Source organism: Python bivittatus, unplaced genomic scaffold (assembly GCF_059951505.1).
Source record: "Python bivittatus isolate LINGU-HERP-01145 unplaced genomic scaffold, Pbiv_v1 ctg000370_np1212, whole genome shotgun sequence".
Classification (NCBI taxonomy): domain Eukaryota; kingdom Metazoa; phylum Chordata; class Lepidosauria; order Squamata; family Pythonidae; genus Python; species Python bivittatus.
Window position 1 is genome coordinate 1,299,736 of NW_028277062.1, and position 23,799 is coordinate 1,323,534.

The 23,799-nt window shown below is 49.1% G+C and overlaps 1 protein-coding gene across 1 annotated transcript; it reads right to left on the reverse strand.

Moving 5' to 3' along the window:
- Window positions 1-145: 145 nt before the first annotated feature.
- Window positions 146-23,672, reverse strand: IPO4 (importin 4). The gene is made up of 30 exons (XM_088142249.1): window positions 23,388-23,672; window positions 22,476-22,562; window positions 21,777-21,856; window positions 21,221-21,262; window positions 20,756-20,885; window positions 20,478-20,657; window positions 19,839-19,904; window positions 18,641-18,742; window positions 18,465-18,548; window positions 18,206-18,367; window positions 17,832-17,885; window positions 17,632-17,741; window positions 16,650-16,758; window positions 15,735-15,864; window positions 14,788-14,901; window positions 14,154-14,267; window positions 12,816-12,939; window positions 12,249-12,360; window positions 10,551-10,669; window positions 9,726-9,803; window positions 9,227-9,284; window positions 8,613-8,718; window positions 7,961-8,154; window positions 7,494-7,541; window positions 6,426-6,554; window positions 5,649-5,857; window positions 4,730-4,862; window positions 3,960-4,064; window positions 2,807-2,876; window positions 146-1,630 (listed from the first exon to the last, which is right to left on the reverse strand). The coding sequence occupies exons 1-30, from the start codon at window positions 23,454-23,456 to the stop codon at window positions 1,500-1,502; spliced, it is 3,249 nt and encodes a 1,082-aa protein (XP_087998375.1). The 5' UTR covers window positions 23,457-23,672; the 3' UTR covers window positions 146-1,499.
- Window positions 23,673-23,799: the final 127 nt, after the last annotated feature.

Consider the following 23,799-nt stretch of genomic DNA (forward strand, 5'->3'; position numbering starts at 1 on the left):
ATCGCTGCTGGAGCTTTCCCCTCTGGCAATACTGCCTGCTGGAAAAAGGAAACTGTTTATGCCAGGGGCCTTAACAGATGCCCTGGTGCGACTTTCAGAGCGCTAACGCTTTTTGCAACGTAGAGAAACTTTACAGGAAACCACATTCAAAGAAACAGGCTTTTAATTTTATTACAAGGTACTGTATACAGTATATTTTTAGTCTTTTGTTCCAAAAAATGCCAACCAGAAAGTTAAAATATTAAATACAAAGGATCAAGGCATAGCTGATTCGTAGACTGTGACTTGGTGGCAGGAATCCAGCTGAAAAACTTAGAAGAGCCACGTTTCTGCAAAGTCATCTCCTCCCACTGACTACTCCAGAACTAGTGAACTTTGTGCACACAAATATGTCCCCTTAGAAGAAAATGTGGGGGGAATCAAGTGCTAGGAAAGCTTCCCCAGAGGGATGAAGGCCAAACTGGGACCCTCCCAGCTTCTCTGGCAACAGGCAAAAAATAACAGTAGTTGGGAGAATCATAAAAAAAAAAAGGTCTGCATATTCACAACCTGGCAAAGTGGTTGGTTGGGCACCCGCTAAGAGCGACCAGCTGTTTCGTTGTGCGGTCTGTGCCAAGGCTGTAAGAACCGTTTCTACAAACAGTTTGCTTGTTTTCTTCCGTCAGTGTGGGAATGCCCTCTAATGCTGGCAGAAAACAAGGACGATCAAACCGGATGTCAACTGCACCGTGATTCATGCACCACTCTCGGGTTTGTTGGGGTAGAGATAGCAAGTGTGGGTGTGTTGACAGGAGTCCGTGGCCAGATTGAGCGAATCTCTAAATCCTGTGCTCGTCTCCCCAGAATAGCCAGTGAGTTACCAGTTCTGCAGTCCTAACAGCCCCCATCTGGCTGAGGTACCCACTGGAAGCCCCAGATGCCTGAACACATGAATTCCCTTCCAGGGAACCGAAGCAGAAAACAAACCTCGCTGGGCTGCTGATCCACGGTCAGGAAGCCTGCAACATCAGAGTTAAAAAGAGGTTTTCTTTGGAAATAAGAACCCATTGGAGCAACTGCAGCGTGCTGCTTTCGCCAGGCCAATGAACTGCCTTGACAGCCTTGTAGGTAGAAAACTGCTAAAATACAGACATTTCAAATCCTGTCAGCTGCATTAAGGGATGGCTGCAACCCACCCTGGGATATCAATCAGGTTTTTCAGCCAAAGAGCTTGCTTTTTATGATAAAATGGGGAGAGGGGGGAGGAAAAAGCTTAACTCTGAAAAAAAAAACCCACAAATATCTTGACCCCTGCCCCCAAGACAAATGCAGCCGCCCGGCTGCAATTCTGAACGCCGGTCTTTGCATTTGGATCAGGAGGAAAGCGAAGGGAGCAACCGGAAACCGAGGGGGCTTTGTTTTGGCACCGAAGGTGGGGGTCAAAAGTCTGCAAAGAACGTGGTGCTGATGGAGGCTGCTGATGGTGCAAAGTTGGATGAGAGCGCCACTCCCTGGCTGGCTCAAGCGGAGCTGATGGCCGCGTTGATCAAACTGCCGACTTCTGGAGGGTGGGCCAGGATGGCCATCTGGAACTCGGCGGGGCAGTGGGCCGAGAGGCTGCACAGGAGCGTAAGCAGGAGGTTCCTGGCTTCTGGAGAGACCGAAAGAATGTCGGGGCTGCGGTTAGCATCAAGAAAGATTTACACACTAGATGTTGTCAGAGGAGAGCTGTGTTAAGTCTACAGAGCGGTGTTTCTCAACCTTAGCAACTTTAAGATGGGTGGAGTTCAACTCCCAGAATTCCCCAGCCAGCTTGCTGGCTGGGGAATTCTGGGAGTTGAAGTCCACCCATCTTAAAGTTGTCAAGGTTGAAAAACACTGCTATAGAGCAAAAAATCATAAGGCGCCTGGTAGTACCTTTTCCGACCCACCAATTTTATTCAAAGGCAGAAGCTTTTGAAAAATAACAATCTTTCACCAAAGCTTCTGCCTTGGAATAAAATTGGTGGGTCGGAAAAGGTGCTACCAGGCTTCTCACGACGTTTGATTTTCATCGTTTAAATACAGATCCTTTTGGCTCCCACCCTGATGACCTTCTGAAAGGCACTGAAAACCTGGCTATTTTCCTAGGCCTTGCGGGAAGGTGCCGGTGAGCCCCTGTAATGTTGCGTGGTTCTTTTTTCCCTAGACGCACATCTCTGTCCTTTAACACTCTTGTTATATTGTTCTAGCTTTGTGATGGAATGGAATTATGAAGGCCAGGCTCAGGGAGATAAGCATTTTCTTAGCTTGCCGCAGGAGCGTGGGAACTACAAGAGGATGAGACTGGCACCTCCCTGAGGAATTCACAGTGTTGTGGCTGGCTGGCTCGGGAGCTGGGGTTTCAGTCTGGGAAGACTCTTGCTAGAGGTTGTAGCTAATAAACATAGCTGAACTGATTTTGCATTGTCTCTTGGAATTCCTTGGGCTAGGCCTGACAAGCTTCTCTGTAAAGTGCTTAGGATCAGTGGGAGTTAGGTGGTTTTTTTTTTTTTAATCTACATAAATAAATACGTTTTGCAAGGAAGGCTTGAGGGTTGTCATCACCCTGTTGGTTCCCGGCATTTGGGGACCAGGGAGTAATTTATTCAGCCCTCTGGATGCTCCGATTCTAGGGGCAGTTTTGCTCCCTGCAATCGTGCATGGTTCACCCAAGCTCCTCCCTTCAGTGTCCATCTCTGCCTCCGTCCCCCATCCACAGACACTGTCAAAGAGGAGGAAGAGCAGACAGGCAGGCTGCCTTGAGGTGGGGGCAGAGGGAGGTGCTGCCCACCCTGGAGGCACATACCTGTTGGGAGATTTTTGCAACCTAGAATAGAGCCGCTGCTTCGGACGATCTCCGGAATCTGCTGCAATACCTTTGGGGAGGGGGAGAAAAACCAGAGAGTTGCGTTGCTTCCCTGGCCTTGCAGAGGTCCCTTTCTGGGGAGAATAAGGCATACCCCCCACCCAATTATTCCACTATTTCTGAGCTGGTGGTACATAGAAATCCATTCTCTTAAAAAGCAGGTTCATGATCAGTGGCACCCCAACACTGTTATGTGAACATGGAAAAGTATCTCTGACTTTCAGGGCCTGGAAAAGAATAGCCCAATTCCAGTGATTTGATGGTCAGATGAGAATGACCTACAACTTTTACCCTGGGGTGCATCCAGGAACCAAACCCGTGTGTGTGTGTGTGTGTGTGTGTGTGTGTACAGATAGTCCTTGACTTACGACCACAATTGGGACCAGAACTTCTGTCATTAAGCAATGCAGTTGTCCAGTGAGTCATGCCCAATTTTACAACCTTTTTTGCCAAGTCATTAAGTGAATCATGTGGGTATTTAAGTGAATCCGGCTTCCCCCATTGACTTTGCTTGTTGGAAGCCCCCTGGGAAGGTCGCAAATGGTGATCACGTGACCCTGGTTGCCGAGCACCTGAATTTTGATCACGTGACTGTGGGGATGCTATGAAAATCATAAGTGTGAGGACCTGTCGTAAGTCACTTTTGTCAGCACTGTCATAACTTTGAACGGTTGTTGAATGAATGGTTATAAGTCAAGGAGTACTTGTATATGAGTTTGATTCCTGTATTCTTCTTTCTTGTTGATAAAGCATCTTATTTAAGCTGTGTTGAATCTGTGAAGCTTTGGCTGTTACTGAAGATGGGGTATCTGGAGAATTAGTATTTATTACTGTGCCTGATCAAATGTGATATGCTGGTGGAAGATGGGAGAATTTCCCTAATTCTGAAGGAGGCACTGGAGAACTTATTCCTATCCAAGGGTCAACTGGCTCTGTGTGCAATGTGGAGATGGGACAGGAAATATTTTTCTACCTTAGTTCAGAATCTGAGCTTTGCTTTGAAAAGGAGGCTTAAAACCAGAGTACCCAAGACACAGTGATTAAAGAAATATTTTGGACAAATTTGGGATGAAGCCAATCCCCTAAGACGGACCTGTGTTGGATCATGTTCGTAGATAAATGTGATACAACGGTACACCGTTTTGTATTCTTCAAGGTCCTCCCTCAGAGGAAGGGCGTGAAGCAGGACAGGGAAAACCTGTTGAAAAAAAGCCAGGTGACAGTTAAAAATTCAAGAGTCAGAGATTCAAGATTCTGCAGAGTTCCTAACATGGTTTTAGCCACCCTCTGGGGCTCCCTACTAGGGTCTCTAAGTGAAAAGCCTACCTTCCCTGCTCCTCTGAGCGGCAAGAGGAGCAAAAAACTCACAGCCTTGTTCTCCAGCAAGTCGCAAGACTCCAAGCTGAATATTTAGCTGGCTGTTGACCCTGAAGATAATTCCTCAACCATGGAACCAAGTTTATGGCCTGCAGAAGGATCTCAATCATCTTCAAGACTGTCAGCCCCTTCTTTTCCAACGGTGTGCACCCAACACAGCTTGCGTGGAAATTCTGTTGTATACAGAGTGTGCCTTCTGGATGCTTAAGGTCTGTCCCCCCCCCCCCCAACTGTTCTTACTTTTATGCCACCCAGAGTCATTTGGAGTCTGGCAGCCTCCAAACCGTACAGAATGAAATTAAATGATATGATGTTTCAGGCAGGTTAGTATTTCTTGGTTTCAGCCAACCAGAGAGTTAATTCCACACTGCTAGCCAGAATGAGGGAATATCGGGCACCGCAGTGAGAAGGTAATGCACGCTGGAAGGTTTGAACATCAGCAGCCCTACAGACCTCCCCACCCCACCCCACCCATTTGGGTCTCACCTGCTCAACAGGCATCGCCCCAGGATTGCTCATCAGCATCCTCGCAACAGCGCCGCAGACGTTATCCGTCACCCGGCTGTTGCGCTCCTGAGAAATGAGGTTGGATAAAAGTGCCAGGATCCTGGGGTAGTGTCTGGCCAGGTAAAAAGAGGTTAAGGGAAAAAAAAAAAGGGTGGGTGGGTGAAGAGAAAGGCACCTTCTCTACACCAGTGTTTCCCAAACTTGGGCACTTTAAGATGGGTGGACTTCAACTCCCAGAATTCCCCAGCCAGCTTTGCCATTCATCTTAAAGTGCCCAAGTTTGGACAACACTGTCCTAAATCATCATATGGTTGGGTGTGGCATGTTAAATGAACCCAAGCACTGTGGTTTGTAAACGCTTGTATCTTAGCATAATGTTTGTACCCAGCTAACAAACCGCCGCTAACAGAACCATCTGCCTTAATGGCATGTGGAAATGTTTTGGGGAGCAGCATTTCTGTTGTTTTAGAAAGTCTGAACAAGTGGGAGTGGCAACTGGGCCCAGGAGAAATCCAGCTTGGGTTCTGAGGTTCCCAAAGTGGAGTAAATCCAGTTTACATCCCCTTACTGGCCAAGTTCCAGGGTGAGAGGGCCATCGTTACGTTTATTTTCATCAAGCATTTAAAGGTGAGAGATTCGCTTCTTGCTTGGCACTTCTCTGGCCCTTAGATGCATCAGTCCTCCTCCTGGGGCGACAGGGAGAACAGAAATTGCGACAGAAATTCCCAGAAGAGTGTGAAAAACCCATCCACTCTCCCAAACAACTGACTTGGTAGCTGCCGAACCAACATTTCGGAACTTGTGGGAGAAGTGGGCAGTGGGGTGGGGGCTTTCCTCTGGCCAAACCTTGCTGAACAGGGGTGCCTGCGCACCCTCAAGTGGAAGGAAACAAGGATACTCGTACATGGCTTCCCCGCCATGTTCTGCCAGGACACCCAGCCCGAAGACGGCGTTGCTGCGCACTTCCTGGTCCTCGTCACGGGCTGCTCCCATCAGCAACGGCAGCAGGTGTGGGACGAAAGAGCTTGAGACGCATCCCAGGCCCTGAATTGTCTCTGCGATGATTCCCACTGCAAAGGACTTGTCCGCTGCGGAACAGGAAGGCTTCTGCGGAAGAGGGCAGGAAGGAAGGAGGCTTAGAGACACAGACAAAGACCTCTGCTCTTGGTCTGAACGAAGGAAAGGTGGCAAAACCCACACAGCGTCTGCTGGGAATGAACCTCCTGCTAGGTGAAGCTGGACGGCAGCGATCAAAATCTGGCCTGATTCAAACCGAGTAGAAATGTTAGGAGGCTCTGGCACATGGTATACCGCAGGTTGATTTGATGACTTTGCTCAGGTTTTCTGTCTTGGTTTTTAATGAAGTGTTAGCAGCATTGAGTCATGAGAATGTGATGGATGTGATGGAGGGAGGGAAGGAGGAGATGGGAATGGGGGACGGAAGGAAGGGAGGGAGGGAGGGAGGGAGGAAGGAAACACAAGGCCCCAATTACCATTAGTTGAAGGTGGTCTTGAGAAATGACCCCCAGAGTTGTTCACTGGTAGGAATCAATGAACAGAAGGTAGAAACACACGAAAGGGGAACTTGAGAGACTAAAAGATAAAGTACTCTGGGAACATCAGGCTGAAGGAAAGGAGAGGGCCAAGAAGCAACCAGCCTGGGATGCAAACTCACCATCTTGTTGATGAGCAGAGGCAAGAAGCCGGCAAAATACGGAGCAAAAGTTTCTCCTCCGGCGGCTTCAGCAAGGACAGGAATCATCTCCCCGGCGTACTCGATCACCATGCAGTCATATTCTGCCTGCTTTGGAGCGTGGCAGGAAAGAGAGAGGTGTGAGTAGAGAAAAGTGTGGTTGTACCTCCCAGGCACCCACGATCCTTCATCTCAACCGAAGGCAGCAGATGGCGGATCTTCCGCGCCATGACCCTTCCCCTTGGCAACTATGTGCGGGATGAGACCGATGGGGCTGTTTTGCAGACACTCTGATGAAGGTCTGGGGACGCAACAGGACACCACCTCCAACAGGTGTTTTCCCACGTAGGAAAAGCTGGAGCCCAACACTTGACGCCCGTGAAGGACGTCTTGAGTGGGCTCTGTTGGCTTCCCGACTAAGAAGATGCCGTCTCACATTTCAGAACAGAAGGGTGGGGTCCTCAATCACAGGCACAAAAGATTTTCACACCTGCCAGCTATTACTGGCTTTTACTCTGTTGCTTTTCTATTTAGAGCTTACTTGGTTTATTTTTATAATTTAGATTCTACCTTTTAGTCCATAGGCCACAGATACTGAGCTTAATTTTGATTTGGGGACTTCTTGAGGTTTTTTGTTTTGTTTTTCTGTGAACTGCTATTCACTATAGTTATAAAAGCCCATTTATAGAGACGATAGGAGAGTATCAAAAATAAAGGGTCCTCAGTTAAACCTGGTTTCAAAGCCGGGTTGCCACGAAGAAGACACAGTGGCTAGGCTCTCATCAGAGGCAATACCCCAGCAAATAAACCACGTTCCAGACTTGCCAGGATAGCTGGATTCCCACAATACAATGGCCACCCAACTCCATGAGCCTAGCCTAGTCTGTGGTGTGAAGCCAGCCACCCAAAACACGACTTGAGAACTGCACAACGGGTGCACCTACACACCCCACCCCGGCCAGTTTTCCTTTTGCCCAGGATGCTTCCTCAGTTAAAAGAGCCAAAAGCAACATCTGCATGGAATCTGAGGTTGCTGATTCCCAATCTTACTTCGTCGTCGTCATCCTCTTCATCCTCCTCGCTGTCCTGGCAGGCTACCTACAAAGGGGAAGGGGGGAATTTCACAATGAGAAATTTCACTTGCACACTTCTCTGCTTCCCCCGCACGTATGCCAACCAGCTGCACGGGCTTGGGAACCTATGTTCGGACATAGACAAATACATGGGCAACCGTCTGTGTACATGGCTATACCGTTCACCCTTTTTCCAAAAGTGAGACTTTTAAATTATATGTTTCAGAATTAAAAAAGCTTTAAAAAGGGGCCAAGATCTCATGGGGTCTTAGCATGGGAACCCCTCAGATTTGCACAATGGTATCCATTGACTAAAATGTTCACTGACTCCTGATGCAAAGGAAAAAGTCACTAGACCATCATTAGTTTCATAAAAATAATAAAGGAGGAGGAGGAGGAGGAGGAACAGCCCTACTAGCCTTCTTCCTGCTCCACAAGGCTCACTTTTTGCTCCAGCACCTCCCGAATCACCCGGCAGAGTTCTGTCACTAGGCCAGGCTCCTGCAGGACATCTTTCTGGCACTCCTTCACCACCTTGGCCAAGGTTTCCAAAACAGCCATCACCACTTGGCGCTCCTGGTCCTCCTGAATCCCTTTCATGTAGATTGGCAGCACGGCAGATACCAGTTTCTGAAAAGCTGATGGAAGAAAAGGTTCAAGAGGAAGGGGAAGGGAGGGGAGGGGAGGGGAGGGGAGGGAAGGAAAAAGTCCTGCTTGGTTAGACCACAGGCCTCTCTGGCATCAGGACCAACCTGGTGCCTGTAAGCAGCTCAAAACAAGAAGTGTGGGTAGTTCTCTCCTGTTACGGTTCCCGGGAATTGGTACTTAGGACCACACAAAGGGCAAAGGGCTATCGTGACCATTTGCCATGCATCTTCTGTAATGGCCTTCTACTGCTGCCCCAACTGATAGTTTAGTGATGCATTTCCTGACAGCTAAATGCCACCGTCCCTGCTGGGCACGGCTGCCTGGGTCTTCCTCCTGGGACACCAGTCAGCAGGTTTTGGGGAGGGGAAGATGGAGGAAAGCCCCACAAGTCCTCCGCTGTACTGCAGCCCGTTCTAATTCACCCCTCCTGATCTTGGCACTCACTCACCAGCAATGTGAGATTCAGACGGGTCCTGCTTACACACCCGATGCAGCGAAATGATGAACTGTCCCAGGGCTTCGAAAGCCGACTTCCGCACCCGGATGTGGGGGCACTGGAAGAGGAGCAGGCCCAGATGGGAGAGATGAGAAGGCAACTAAGCAGGGCACGATGCTTTACCTGCCTTTGCCCTAGATCCGGTGGTCCCAACTTCAGCAGAAGTGGTTCCGAGCAGCTGGAACGGCAAGCTCGAAGGGGGGCTCTTTTGTGCTTCAGAGACTGGTGAAAACTCAGGAGACGCCAAAGACTCCATCCTTGGATGGAGTGGAACCACTGGTTCAAATGGCTCCTGAGCTCCAAACCTTTTGCACCCCACTAAACTACGCCCTACCCAGGACTAAGACCTTTTCCACCCCTTTCCTGGGTCAAGCGAAGTCGTATTAACAGTGGCAACAATTCTAAGAACGCATCAGAACTGTAAGGTCTCAAAGCACCGAAGGATTTGAGGTGGCTTCTCCTTGTTCTGCTTTTCTCAAGGACCCCTCCCACCCCAGACCAATTTTTCCCACTCTGCATCCTGCTTCAAGGCAGCCCCCTCCTCCCCTGTGTCGGCCCAGCGTTACCTCCAGGAACTTGGACACTTCCTGGAACGAGCTCTCTATGTACGGCAGGAAGGGCCCACTGAGACGGAAAGAAAGGAAGGGAAAATGAAGGCCTCCCGGAGCAAACAGGCTCTCTTCTCAGCATGCTGCTTTCCTACAGGCCCCTGTTCTTCCAGACGCTGCCTCCTGCCTTCCTGTATTCACCATCTACAACCCTGTTGGCCTCTTCGTTGCATTCATACAGCCCCAAGAGATGGTCCTGGTCCCCCTTTAAGCAGTGGGGCCTGAAGGGCAATGTTTTACCACAAGGGCAACTGCAGGGGGGTTAAAAAAGTCAAGGTGGCTGCTGAGCGTCACCTCACAACATCACTGGATGCCTCTGCAGCTCTCCGCAGAGTTAGGAGGCTGCGTTCAGCCTCCCTCCCCGCCCCTCCCAGGTTTGCCCATCTCGCCTTCAGGGGCTCCAAATTGCCCCATGGAAGGATTACGACTTAGGTAAACCCAGAGAGACTCAAGATACCTGACGCTGGCGGCGATTTCTCCCAGAGACAGGCACGCGTCCTCCTTTTCATCCATAAAGACGCTTCGCATGCAAACCCTGGGGGACGGGGGGAATGAGAGAAGAAGGGAGAGCTGGAGCTAGCCTCTCACAAACCCCCAAACCAGAGGGTTTCAAACTGGGTTGGAATGGAACAAGAATGGAGCGGGGTTTCTTTTTTCTCTGAGCCCCTTGCAGAGTTTTTTCCCCCCTTAGTCATTAAGGGAAATAAAATCTCCACAACAGACTAAGGGGAAAAAACTTCCTGCAAGCAGCTAAAACAAACCTTCTCTGCAAAGCCCTTTGTGTTTTCTCTCCTAAGACACAGAGGTTCTGCGAATCTGTATTATTATTATTATTATTATTATTATTATTATTATTACTACTACTACTACTACTACTACTACTACTACTATTATTTCTTTTTTACTAACAAGTTCCACGGCCTGAACATTTTGAAAACCCCTACCCGAAAGCAACCTTTTAGATGGCTTTTTCCCATCTGGATGTCTTTCGTTGGTGAGAAGCTGTAAGCTTCCTCACAGACAGGATGGGAAAGGCTTTGAGGCCTAAATGATCAGAGCCGGACTACACTGTACCTGGCTAGACTATGAGTGTTAACAGGAGGAAGTTATGCTTCTAGTCCACATGAAAGCTGAGAACATTTTCTGAACATGGAGACAGCACCCAGCTACAAGCTCAGAAACTGGGAGGGAAGGTAATGAAACCAGCTCCTGCCCACCCCGCAAGAGAAAGGCCCTCCCAATTTGGATCACCAATAAACCCTCCCGTGAATGAGAAAGCTACCCCATCAGCTCAGGGTCTTCTTCATCTTCCTCATCAGTAAGGGTTTCTTCTCCCTCCACCTCCGCCTCCTCTTCCTCGTCATCAAACAAAAGGAAAGAATTTCCAGAATTGAGGGGGGGCTGCGAGAAACAAACAGTGACTTCAGTTAGTGAAGGTTCACAATGTTCAAAAAAACCATCACAGCGGTGCTGGGTCGATCCAGCCCAGTTGGTTAGAGTCCTGAATCAATGAACAGCAACGAAGCCTGTTCATTGATTCAGGGATCGAAACTAGTTGGAGATACTTCATGGGCAAACCAGCACCAAGACTTAAGATTCAGTGCCCTGAATTAGCAAATTTATATAGCCGCCCATCTCACAAAAAGTGACTCTGGGAGGCTTACAAGCGGAATAACAATTAAAACTGTTAAAGCAAAAATGATTGTTTTTAGCCTTGTTGTATACCTTGCTGGTAAGTTGCTTGCTGGTAAGATGGGCGGCTGTATAAATTGTATAAATAAATGAAATAAATAAAACTGGATCACGGTATAAAAAACATCAGACATAAATACCAACAAAGACAAAACATAAAAATATAAAAGAATAGAAACATATTAGAACCCCAAGAGAGCAGGAGAACAACCATCACATAGCCTCAGCCACGCTGCAGACGTGCCACGGGATCCCCAGGGTTGATGGAACAACCACATTTTCAGGGTTTTCTGGAAGGCTAACAGAGATGGGGCTAACCTCGCCTCAGGGGGAATGATGTCCCGCAGGACAGGGGCTACATCAGAAAAGGAGCATCTCCTAGGTCCCCTCACATGGAGCTCCTTAGCAGACGGGACCCAGAGCATCCCTCTTCTGCTGGACCTGATGGGACGAAGAGATGGTCCCTCAAGCAACCTGGTCCCATGCCATGTAGGGCTTTAAAGGTCAAAACCAGCACCCTGAATTGCACCCGGAAGCGAAGTGGCAACCAGTGCAGCTCGCGGAGCAGAGGTGTAACGCGTACCATCCTAGAGGCACACGTAACTATCCGCCCAGCTGCATTCTGCACCAGCTGAAGCTTCCAGATGCGCTTCAAGGGCAGCCCCGTATAGAGCGCATTACAGAAATCCATCCTGGAGGTGACCAGGGCATGAGTGACAGTGAATAGAACCTCATGGTCCAGGAAGGGGTGCAGCTGCGCAAAGACCCTCCTAGCCACAACTGCCATCTGCTCCTCAAGCAGGAGTCAAGGGTCTAAACCAGTGTTTCTCAACCTTGTCAAGTTTAAGACGGGTGGACTTCAACTCCCAGAATTGGACAAGATATAAAAGTCTGTGCTGGGCCCTGCGCCTTTCTGCACGCCCACAGTGGGGCACTTTGTGCTGGAACCTTTCCTGAACCTTTTCAAAGGAAATCAGAATCCAGCGAAGGTAATCCATGGATCAAAAGAGGGCTGCAACAGCTTCAAAAAAAGGAGCCATTCTCACGGGCTCCTGAGTTCTGCTGCCCAGCATTTAGTAAGAGGGAAGAGTCTTTCTCTAGTTACTGAATGTTGGTAGAATTCTTGAGCCTTGAAGTTCTCCAACTTGGGTTGGAGAAGAAACATGTGTCTGTTGTGCAGCTATAAACACCGTCTCTGCTTTTGTGTGGGCTTCCCCCCTTGAAAGAAAAGACCCAGGCTGTTCGGGGCAAAGGAAAGCTTGGGGAAACACGTGTGTTGCGTGCTCACCTTGATGCCCTCAGTGGATTTGAGGGAATAAAGCAAAAGAGTGGTGATGCGAGGCAGGTATGGTGTGATTGAATCCCCCATGACATTCGCCAGAGAGCCAAAAAGACTGTACCTAAAGGTGGCACAAAGGTTCTGGGTTAGCCAGGCCCCTTTTTGAAGTTGACAACCGAAAAATCAACGTCGTACAGAGAACAATCCCACCCTGTGCCAGACAAACCCAAAAGCAGAAAGGTGAGAATTTTCCCGGCGCTTAATCTCAGCTATGGCACGTAGGCTACCTCTATGTTTTTGCAGGCTTTATATAAAACAGGAGAAAGGGTGCCATAGCAGAACCAAGAGAACAAACAGACCCAGAAGGCACCTTCCGACATGGATTCTGCCTCGGCCTGACTTCCAGGACAACAACTGGCAGCCTCCCATCACCGAAAGCACACCCATCTACAGCAGACCAGAGTCCAGCTCATTTCAGGGGAACCGGATTTGGGGGAAGCTGGCAAAAGGAACCAAGGCTGGGTCAAGCTGAGAGTGCGAACTCACAGATGACGGGAGAGGCCCCAGCAGACTTACGTGCACCTCCGCAAGTCTGGGTCGTCCACTCTGTCGCAGAGGTCCAGCCCGAGCTGGCAGCACTTCTCGGAAAGCGGCAGGAAGATGTCTTTGCCCAGGACGTTGGCAAGGATAGCTACCGTCTCTGCAAACAAAACAGGGAGATTTGGCTAAATGTTTCAGGCTGGGCTGTCCCTGGAGCATTGCACTAACCCCTAAAACGGCATGGCTCAAGGGAGGTTTGAGGTCTGGAAAGGGAACAGAGACTTTCCAAGCTCTGTGCTCACTCAACGGAAACCCTCTTCCACCACTGGGGAAGTTTGACCCTTGACATCTGCAATCCAAAAGCAAATGGTTCCTTATTTTTTCCCAGCCCCGTTCTCTCTTCCCTTCCCTCCATCTCCATTCAGTTTCCTGCCCGGGGCAGCGAACTATTCCCCATATCCCCCAACCCAAATGTATTTTTGTTGAAAAGAGAAGAGGGCACAGGAGAACGTGTACAAGCACTTCTAGGTTTGGTGCATCTAAAGATGGGGCTCAATTAATCTCATAAACAGGGAGTCTTCTTCTACAGGCAATTAATTTTAATCTGTAGTTATTTATTTAATCAATGTTGGTTTTTTCATCCTGGCCCTACCCTTTTTAGAATGTGACTTTTGGCCAGCCTCTCTATATACTTGTGTTTGTGTGTACGTATATCTGAATATGAGTCAGATGGCACACATTTACTGGGAAGAAAAATTTCAAGGATTGTTTTGAGCAGGAATTAGCAACAGATCACACACGTTTTTTCTGAGTGTGCAATTCCTGGTTTCTTCATTCCACCTTTCTGGAGGACAGGAGTGCAACTACCTTAAATTCTTAAAGTCTTCCTTCCAAGCGGCTTAATATGGAAAGGATGACTGGGGAGAAAAAAATGCTGTAATTAATAATTGTTAAACAAACTGGGAGATGGGAACCGTTGCTACTGCAAATCATCCAGGTACCTATCAGTGGCCTCCAGTGTATCTTCCATCAACTGTCTCCCAATTATGGAGGGCTGAAAACCAATCCCCCAAATTGTAATCTTTCCATTCCAGCTCACGGTAGTCAGAAAATCTTGCTGTGTCAGACTATTATCACTACATTTTAACACTTCCTACAACACAGAAAACTAAGAAATGGTATTGTCTCTTTCCTTTCGCTTTTACTACCTTTTTTCCCCCTCTTTCAGGTCTTACCTTTTTCAGGTTGCAAGGATGAGGACATGAACTGGCTGTTTTTATGATCGTGGAAGTTATTTTCGGAATCTCATAGGCTGAAAGGCTGGGCACCAATGCTTCCAATGTCAGCAATGGCTGTAAGGCTGTGAAAACTTACCTACAGACTGAATCTGGACAGGTCTGAGGTCTTCCCGGGTCGTGAGCATGTAACCTGTCAGGTGCTCCATGATGGCTTGGAAATATGGTAGGAGAGATTCCTTCGCAGCCTGAGCTGGAGATCGAGGGGGAAGAGGGTGAGCAGGGAATGGTTTCCACCAGAAGAGATCTAATGATCTGGCTCCTGCTTTCGGCCTTGCTATAGCCAGATCTATGAGGATCTCGGCGGGTGGGGGCGGGGTGGAGGAAGAGAAAGAAGGGTAAACAAGCCCTCTCCCCCATTTCTGGTTCCTATTTTTCATTTCGTTTCTTTAATCCTCAAGTTGCTATTGCCATCAAACCCAAACAAAAGTTTGTTAAATCTTTCGGGGGAGAGCATTAAAAACCGCAGTGCCGTTTTCAGCAAAGACAGGCCTGTGAGACTGTGCCTAAAAGTGCTCTCCAGAGAAGTTCATCATTTTAACTAAGTGAATGCATAAGGTCCCCTCCAAGTGGGAACCTTTAACCACCCACCTCCCAAACCACTGTCTGAAGATGCCTTGAACTCTCTGCCTGTTGCCATCCGAACTGCATGGAGGCTGGGCGAGGGGTTCTCGAAGTTGAGACTCGGTATGTGTTCGTGAGTGCGTCCTTACCAATGGCCCCAATGGCACTAACAGCCAGCTCCTTGGTGCGCGGACTCCCAGGACAGGTCAAGGTACTAAGCATCCGCTCCATCAAAGCTGGGAGGTAGGGTGAGATCTTGTCTTCTGTTGGGAGCAGAGAGAAACAGTGGGAAAATAAAACCATCTCGCAGGCCTGCATATTACACTCAGCTATAATATGATTCATCGATACATCCACAGGGCCACAGTGTATCATAAGCCATGCTTTAGGCCATGTTTCTCAACCTCGGCAACTTTAAGATGTGTGCACTTCAACTCCCAGAATTCCCCAGCCAGCCATGCTGGCTGGGGAATTCTGGGAGTTGAAGTGCACACATCTTAAAGTTGCCGAGGTTGAGAAACACTGCTTTAGGGCTTACTGTGAACCTGTCTGTCGCTGAAGAAAATATGGTTTGGTGTGTAACAAGAGCAAATTGCAGCCAAGCTGTTTGGGGGCTCCTCTAAGAGAAAGGTGGAAGGAGGGGCCAACTTGGACTCCACCCTCTTTTAGGTTGGGTAAACCTTTATCTATTTCAGCAGGTGATGAGAACCACCACCGAGGAACTGCTCTGAACTAATAAATGAGCAAGGGTCTCAGATCCTTAAGGGAAGGGAAGGAAAGGACTGGAGCGTACAGATTTGTAAGGAAGACACGAACTAGTCCCAGAACACTCCAACTGGCTTTTCCAAAGACAAGGCACTCTTGGTTGGCACCTTGTTTCTATATTCATCCAACACGACTCTCCAGATCTGTTAAAGGACTAATGGCTGAATTCACAAAATTTGTTTATTTTTCACCTTGGCGAAGTGTTGGCCTTGTGGAGGAGAAGGGACTTTCTGGCCCAGGATGTTACACGCACCTTCCTGTTTATGGTTCCCCACACAGCGGGAGCCCAGAAAATGGCTTTATTTGGAAACAAGGCTGCAAGGGTTCTTACCGAGGTTCTCCACAAAGTTCTCCAGAGCATAGTAGGCCTTGGCTAAGTGGGTGGTGTGGGCCAGCTGGACTCCCTCCAGGTAGCGCAGGAGGAGTGGCATTATGTCGTCCGAGAAACGAGCAATGTCTGGCTACGGTCAGGGGAGGGAAAAGACTGGGATAAAACTTAGGAACTTCATAAGAAGCAAAGCACTGATTTGACAGTACTCTTCCCCAGCCTGGTGGCTTTTGAGATATTGGAAGCTAACTGTCGACCAATGTGTTTGGATGGCACAAGATCTGGGAAAGCTATTTTATAGTCCTTGGCAGCTGAAGAAAACCAAACCTGCATTATTTTCTCCTTGCACTTATATTCTGCCTTTTCTCTTCAGAGCTGCTGGTGACCTACAAAGAAGCTTTCCAGGGTTTTATTCTCGGAGAACCCAGCAAGGCAGTCCAAGGAGACAGAAAATAACTAGCACAATGTCACCTGGTGAATTACGGAGTTGAATGAGGACTTGAACCTGGATCTCCCAAGTCCAACTTCTCCAACTCGCTGTCCTCCAGGTGACTGGACCACCTCCCATAACCTCTAGTTAGCATTACCAAGAAGCCTCTGGTGACTTTTTAGTTGTTATTAATGTGGCTCCGTCTGGGCACTCATGTTTTTCTTTTTATATGATGTGTTCTTTTAAAATTGCAAACTGCCCAAAGTCTTTTTGGAGTCGGGCAGCCTTAAGAAATAAATATATTAAATAAAAATATAATAAAATGTTTTTGTACTCCACTGAATTTTCTTTCTTAAAAAGGGGATTAAACATCTGGATTGCAGGGGGACTTAAAACACAGTACATCTGCTTGCACGTGGGAGCGTCTAACCAGGAAGGTAATAATAGACCCAAATTATAAACACCTTCTTCCTTTCTGCATGGCTCACCTGCAGATTCTCAGAGAACTGCCCAAGGGCGAAGAGCGCCGCATTGCGCACAACCTGACTTTCATCCGACAGTGCTCGGCAGACCACCTGCAACATGGGCTGAAGATGTCTGTAAGTGGAAGGACGCTGACATATGAAGTGGGCTCACAGCATTTCAGGCATTCAAGGCTTCCCTCAATGGGTTCTGATTACATCCCACGTAGGGATTCTTGACATTCCTAGCACAGATAGCTTATGCTGGGAAAGGGCGACTCAACCAACATATTTGCTGCAAAATGTGAGGTCCTCATTTAATCCAGAGGAGTAGATCTGCTGCAGCAGCTCTCCCCTGATGAGATATATTACTACATCTTATCTTTCCGTTTCTCCTAAGAGCCCAGGGCAGCTTCTCCCCCACTGCACACAAGAGAACTGGAGAGAATCCCAAATTCGAACCCTCTTCCAGCTGCAATGCTCTGGAACTGGCACATCACAGAATGATGAAATGTGGACTGTGTTAGGCAGAGCTCAGCCCCTTGCCCAGCCTGTAAGACTCTTCCCTCGTAACAGCCATGTCCAGACTAAACCCCGTTACAGCTTCAGGCCAACCACTCAGGTAAGCCATCGTCCTAAGGCAACGGCAGGGCTCCCCCAACCACTTAGCCTCCTTCTAGCCAGGCTAGGGGTTTGCATGAACCTTGCCCTTCGGCGAATTCGGGGAAATAATTCATTAGGCTTCTACCCCACCTTTCTGCCAGGAGCTCAAAGCTCCCTTCCCTTCCTCCCCACAACACCCCTGTGAGGTAGGCTGGACCGAGAGTGCAACTGGCCACAAGACACCCATGGCTAAGGATGGAGTTGAACGTTGGTCTCCACCGTCCTACTCTATGGAAGGGCAGAAAAAGGACTTGCAGAGTAAACCAGCATGCTTGGACCGGAGGCTACAAAGTGGAAGGAAGAGACCCCAATATGAGTCGCCATCCACCCCGCCTGGGGTACGTACTTGTTGCGGATGTGATCCCCGCAGCCTTCTGCCAGCACCGCTAGGCACATGAGCCCAGCCTTCCGGTGGTACGGATTGAGGCTCAAAAGCGCTGGCTCCATCAGGGGAGTCTGGGGGAAAACCAACAGGAGCACTTTGAAGGCACTGTTGGCCCCCAGGGTTGTAATTCTGACCCCCCCCAGAACAAGGCTCACACTCACCAGCTGAGGGAAGAGCTTCTCCGGGGGCAGGTGCAGCGCCAACATGTCCACCACCTGTTGGGAGGAGACAGAAAAGAAGTTTCACTGAGGAATCCTGTGGGGCAAAGGGCCAGGGGAGACCAACTGGGATCTCCCAGCAAGGGATTCTGGGACTGAACTCAGGGGAGGGGGCAAGAGAAGCTTGGGGCATGCTGGGAGTTGAGGACCCAGCGACAGGGTGCAGGCAAAGGAGCGGTGAGCTGGGGGAGCCCCGGGAATGCTGGGAGGGAGCCAGGCAGAGTCCCTGCCCATGAAACCCAGAGCATCCTGGGAGTTGGGGAGAGTTGAAGCCATGCTGCAAGTTGAGAAATTGCAAGCCGCCCCCCACAGCAGACCTGGACTGCAAAGTGTTTGGGTGTCTGAACTTCTGCCTGGTCTTCGATGTCTTCCTCTGTCAACTCATCCTCCAAGTCCATCTGGCCTGGAGGTGGCTCCGCACTCATGATGGGGAAGAGGGTGTTTAGGATGGGCGAGAGGAGTTTGTGCTTCAAAATGGCCTGAGGGAAGAGAGAAGGCGAAGGGCCCCGTGAGCCGGGCTGTCCAGCAGGCAAAGGAGGGAGCCTGGTGCCCGGGTGGTGCTGGGGCAGCCCTCACCTTGCTCTTCAGCTTGATGAGGTAGCTGATGCAGGAGAGCGCTTTCACCCGCAGGCCGTCGCTCAGCGTCCGATTGGAGGCTACCTGTGGCAAAAGCAGGAGTCAAGGGTGGCCCGTTCTGTCCCCAGCCAGCAGGTTGCAGGGAAGAGGCCCGGCCAGCTGCCCAACCCGTTCACCTCCAGGCAGAAGCTCATGACCTCTGAGAGATGCTGGACCACGATGGCAACTTCGGTCTCCAGGAGTTCATCAAAAACCTCCATCGCTTCGCTTGCCTGGACCTGGAGGGTGGGAGTGTGCAGGGACAAGTCAGAAAAGAGAAAGGTTGGGGGGGGGGAACATTGCATTCCAAGGATTAGATGGACGTGCAGAAGATGCTACGTGTGCAGAGCAACCTTCTCCAAACTGGCGCCCTCCACACAGGGCAACAGTTCGCAAGATCTCGAGGCCAATAGGGTCCACCACAGCCCCAAGCCCATCAGGAGGGCAGGCTGGAGAAGGTCAGCTAAATCTATGCTGGTCTATGACCGAAATAAAATTGATTGTCAGCCAAATCCCCAGCCGCAGCTAGAAGCCCTAAATAACCTTTCTCAACCTCTTAGGGTTGGCATTTCAGCCCCTGTGGTGCCCAGAGATGCAGCTGGCTTTGGCGATGGAGAACCAGCTTAGAAGGGTTGACCGGAAGGGCTTCGTTCTGTGCAGATGTTTGCCTGCGAGTTCACACTGACCCAAGATAATTAAGACATTCCTTTAGCCAGATAGGAATTAAGATTAAGGAGGGAGGTGGGCTTATGGCAGAAGAGAGAAATCCCAAAGACATGGAAGCCTCTGTTTTATGGATTTTATTGTAATTTCTTTGACTGTATGAGCTGCCTACAGTCCCTGAGAGTCAGGTGGCATACAAATTAATGATGATGATGATGATGATGATGTCAAATTTAAGTGTTCTTCTCCTTTAATTGTATTATTAATACTATTGTTGGTCGCACAGTCAGCCAGATGTTTAGACTGGATTTGGCATTTTTATCCACCTATTGAGTCCTGGGACAGGCAGAGATTGTTTAATAATATTAAAGGTATCATCGCAGGATGGAAGCTGTTCCAAGTAAAGCTGCCTTTTGCAATTGACTGAGGGTGATTTTGTCAATGCACGGCTGGCTGAGGAATTCTGGGAGCTGAAGCCCACACATCTTAGTGACTGAGGTTGAGAAACACTCTTAGGTGAAGCTGGGTGCCACACACTGATATTCTATGAATATCAGAGCTCAACACGATACAGACAAAGACATGCACAGTGCAATTGGTTGACTTGAATAGATTGTACCTGCTGGTCCCCAAGAGCAAGCATTTACACGCACACGCACACAGAGTCCGCACCTCGTTAACGTGAATGAGTTCTCGGATGGCTGCTATCACTTTGGGCACCATGGAAGACATCAGGTTCTGGGAGATGCAGAAGAGAAGCAGGTATCAAAAGAGAGCCAGAAGAAACCACAGTACGGATTACACTGAAAAATGAAAGCCATCACGTAGCGCATTGTTTCTCAACCTTAGCCACTGTGGACTTCAACTCCCAGAATTCCCCAGCCAGCCGCGGATGTGCCCATTAAATCTTCAAGAGTTGAGCTTGACTCAAAGGCATCTTGATCTTAACCGCATCATTTTACCAACCAATAAATTAAAGCATATCATCAATCAGCAAACATCTGTTCCCCAGAGTTCCAGTCCTAAAAAAAGACCTTTCTCCCAGACAAAGAGCATTACGTAGCCCAGAAGTGAAGATCCTGTGGCTCTCCAGACCAGCAGCCGCTGCCAACCTGGTCAGTGGAGGGGGATGCTGGGGGTCCAGGAGCACTGGGAGGGCCCCAGGTTCCCCTGGGTCTGGTTGCACAAAGTTCCCCACCCCCTTGGAAGAAGCATCCTACCAGCAACATCCTTTGAAGACCTTGGTCTCAATACTATGGTGAGGAAAACCAGAGAGATGGGATGAAAGAGGGAATACGAGTGTTCACCCACCACTTCGTCAGAGCTCAGCCCGCCAACCACAGCACTCAGACTCCGCAGAGAGTAGTAGAGGATGGCCGCCTGACCCCGGTTGTTGAGCGTCTGATGGAAGAGGCGCAGGAGGTCCTTGTAGTAGGGGCAGAAGAGGTCCGGGTCCAGCTCCACAGCAGACTGCAGCAGTAGCAACGCCATCTGTGCCCACAAGGAGGTGCAAGAGTGATGGGGGGTTCGAAAGGGGACCTGAGATGCTCCCATCCCCTGCTTGCAGAACCTGCAGAGTGCTGACCCACCTGGCACTTGTTGGGGTCTCGGGAACGGGCTCCATGTTGAATGATCTGAAGCATCTGTGGCCACTTCTCCAACGTCTCGTTCTTCAGAATGACCGCAGCCAGCTGGGCTAAGCTCAGGGAAACTTTATGGCTGGAAAAGATGACATTTTTTTGAATGGTGGGGAGGGAGATGAGAACCTGAGACCCCAGTTCAAACCATGACTCCTCTCCCATCCCCATTTCTCTGGCCTGAACTACACATCCTAAACAAAACCCCTAATTGCTTCCTCCAACTCAATGGACAGGTGTGTATTAAGATTCAAAACTAACAGTGTTAGACTTTGGTCTTTGGGGAGAGGCTCAAAGACACCCCCCACCCAATTAGATCAAACCTTCTCCTTCGATTCTGAATTTATAGGGCCTTTGTGTGTGAAGGAGACAGTCCCTACCACTAACCCATAACTCCTCCCCAGCAGGAATACTCACTCTGTCTGCTGTTGCAAGCTGTTTAGCACCAATGTCTTGAGCCTGAAAAAGACAGGATTTGGGACGGATTTTAGTTCTGGAATTAAAATACAGTCCTAGCTTAGCAAGTGAGCCACATCGTTGATGTTTTCTTAAAAAGTGATTATTTCTCCATCTTTGTTTCTTATTGCGCTCAGGACCCCTTCCCACTTTTAGAAATTATGGAGGACCCCAAAATACCTTTTATTTTCCTGGGTTATATTTATTGATATTTGCTGCATTAAAAATTAAAATGGATGCATTTGTAGAATATTTATTTATTGAGTCATGTAAAAATAACAATATTAGACCCATTAGATATTAAAATATTTTTTCATGAAAAACCTTCTATTCTTTTAACAAATAAAAAGATAATGAGAACCGTGACATTATTTTAAATTTTTGCAAATATCTTTAATATCAAGCAAATAATTTTGATTTCACAGACCCCCAGGGGGCCTCGCACCACACTTTAAGAAACGCTGATCTAGACCAAACAAAATGGAGTGCTAGATTCGTCTTCCAGCCCTGCACTTACATATCTTGCTCCTCTGCGCTAATTTTCTTCCAATGTTTGGTCAGCCGCCTTCTCAGCAACACGGCAGCAAACTGCTGGATCTGAGAAAGGAGGAGATGAGGGAGAGAGAGAAACGTGAGGCTGCGATGGAAGGACCAAAACAGCAGATCTGAGAAACAGGAATGGTGGGTTTGGCAACGAGGAACTGAGGCACTGCACAAAACTGAATGTAGGAAAGGAAGCACTCAAACAAGCACAAGAGAGAACATTATTTCAATAAACGATTACATTTTTAAAAGAGCAGCAGAAACATTTTCTTTCTTCATGAATCTAAACTCTCAGTTGGGTCCACAGAAAAAGTAAGGGGGGTACCATTTTTGCCTCAAAAGGCACAGAACATGCCCCTGTGGTTTGGCAGGAGGATGCAAAGCAGAAGGGAACACCTTAAAGCAGTGTTGCTCAGACTTGGGAACTTTAAGACGGGTGGACTTCAACTCCCAGAATTCCCTAGCCAGCCATGCTGGTAGAGGAATTCTGGGAGTTAAAGTCCACATGTCTTAAAGTTGCCAAGTCTGAGAAACACTGCCTCAGAGCATACAAAGAGTGCTGTTCCCCTTCTCACTGTTTGCAACTCCCTACATTTAAAACTAAGCAGAGCAAAGGGACACTTTAAGCTCCAGTGCCTCTCACCTGGCAGAGCTAAGCCTTGTTGGGATTTACCTGAGGATCCTGTGAATGTGTCATCACATGGCACAGATGGGAAAGAGCTGCAGGTTGCTTTAGTACTACTTTCAGCTGGGCTGTCGCCTGGTAGGACAAGAGAACAGGCAGTGAAGGGTTAAACCCGCCCCAAATATTGAAGGTTTGTCCTCAAAGCTTCTCTTTAGCCACAGCACTTCTAGCCCCCATGACTCCGTGGAGACTAGATGTTGAGTCCCTTACAGACAGAGATGATGCACGGATGATTATACAGTAACGAGATACATTCATCCTATTTTGAAACGGGTGTAAAACTTTATATGGGTGTAGGAGAAGCCTTCAAATATTTAATTTCTTTGGTTGTCTTGTGTTTTATTTCCCCTCCCTGTTCTGTTTAATTAAATAAAGGCAAGAGAGAGAGAGAGAGAGGAATTTGTGCTAGACCAATGTTTCTCAACCTTAGCTATTTTAAGTTGTCTGGACTTCAACTCCCAGGATTCCCCAGCCAGCAGGGCTGGCTGGGGAATCCTGGGAGTTGAAGTCCAGACAACTTAAAATAGCTAAGGTTGAGAAACACTGCCCTAAACTGTCACATCTGTCAGCTGCTGAGAGATTTCTAGTCCCAATTTTGACCATGCTGGCTGGGGAATCCTGGGAGTTGAAGTCCACACGTCTTAAAAGTGGCCGAGTTTGAAAAACACTGTGCTAGGCGAAGAAACCCCCCAAACTGTTCAGACCCCACTAACTTCCACACCACCTCGAGGAACAAAGGGCATTATTTTCACCCCCCCGTCGCAAAATCAACGGCTCTTCCTTCCCCTCCAACGGCAAAGCCGCTTCCACTCCCCCGCCCCAGCCTCGCAATCCCCCCTTCCTGGCCCTCCTCCCCACGTCTGCCTGCCTGTCTGCCTGCCTGCCTGCCTGCCGCTCTACCTGTTGGATGATGGCATTGTCAGGCTGCAGCAAGTGCGAAAGGATTTGCTCCAGCTGTTCCGCCGCCATGGGGCCGCGAGAGAAGGCAGGCGGGGGCGAAAGGGAAGCCCAGGACGGGGGGAGAGGGCGGGGACATGGAAAGGGAAGCTGCCAGGGGGCGGAGGAGGCCCCACCAGCGCCGCCCAGAGCCAGGGGTCGGGGGCGAGGAAGGGGCGCAGCTCCCGGGCGGAGCGCGGCCAGCGGTTGCTGCGAGGCGTCTCAACTCCCAGCACACGTGGAGCAGACGAGACGCAGCTTCCGGCGGGTAGAAGGGACCCGGAAGCGTTGCGGCTTGGGCGCCGCTCACGCGCGGAGGACTTACTACAATGGCGTCCCGGACCCGCCCGGCTGCCTTGGAAGGGGCGCCGGTGGC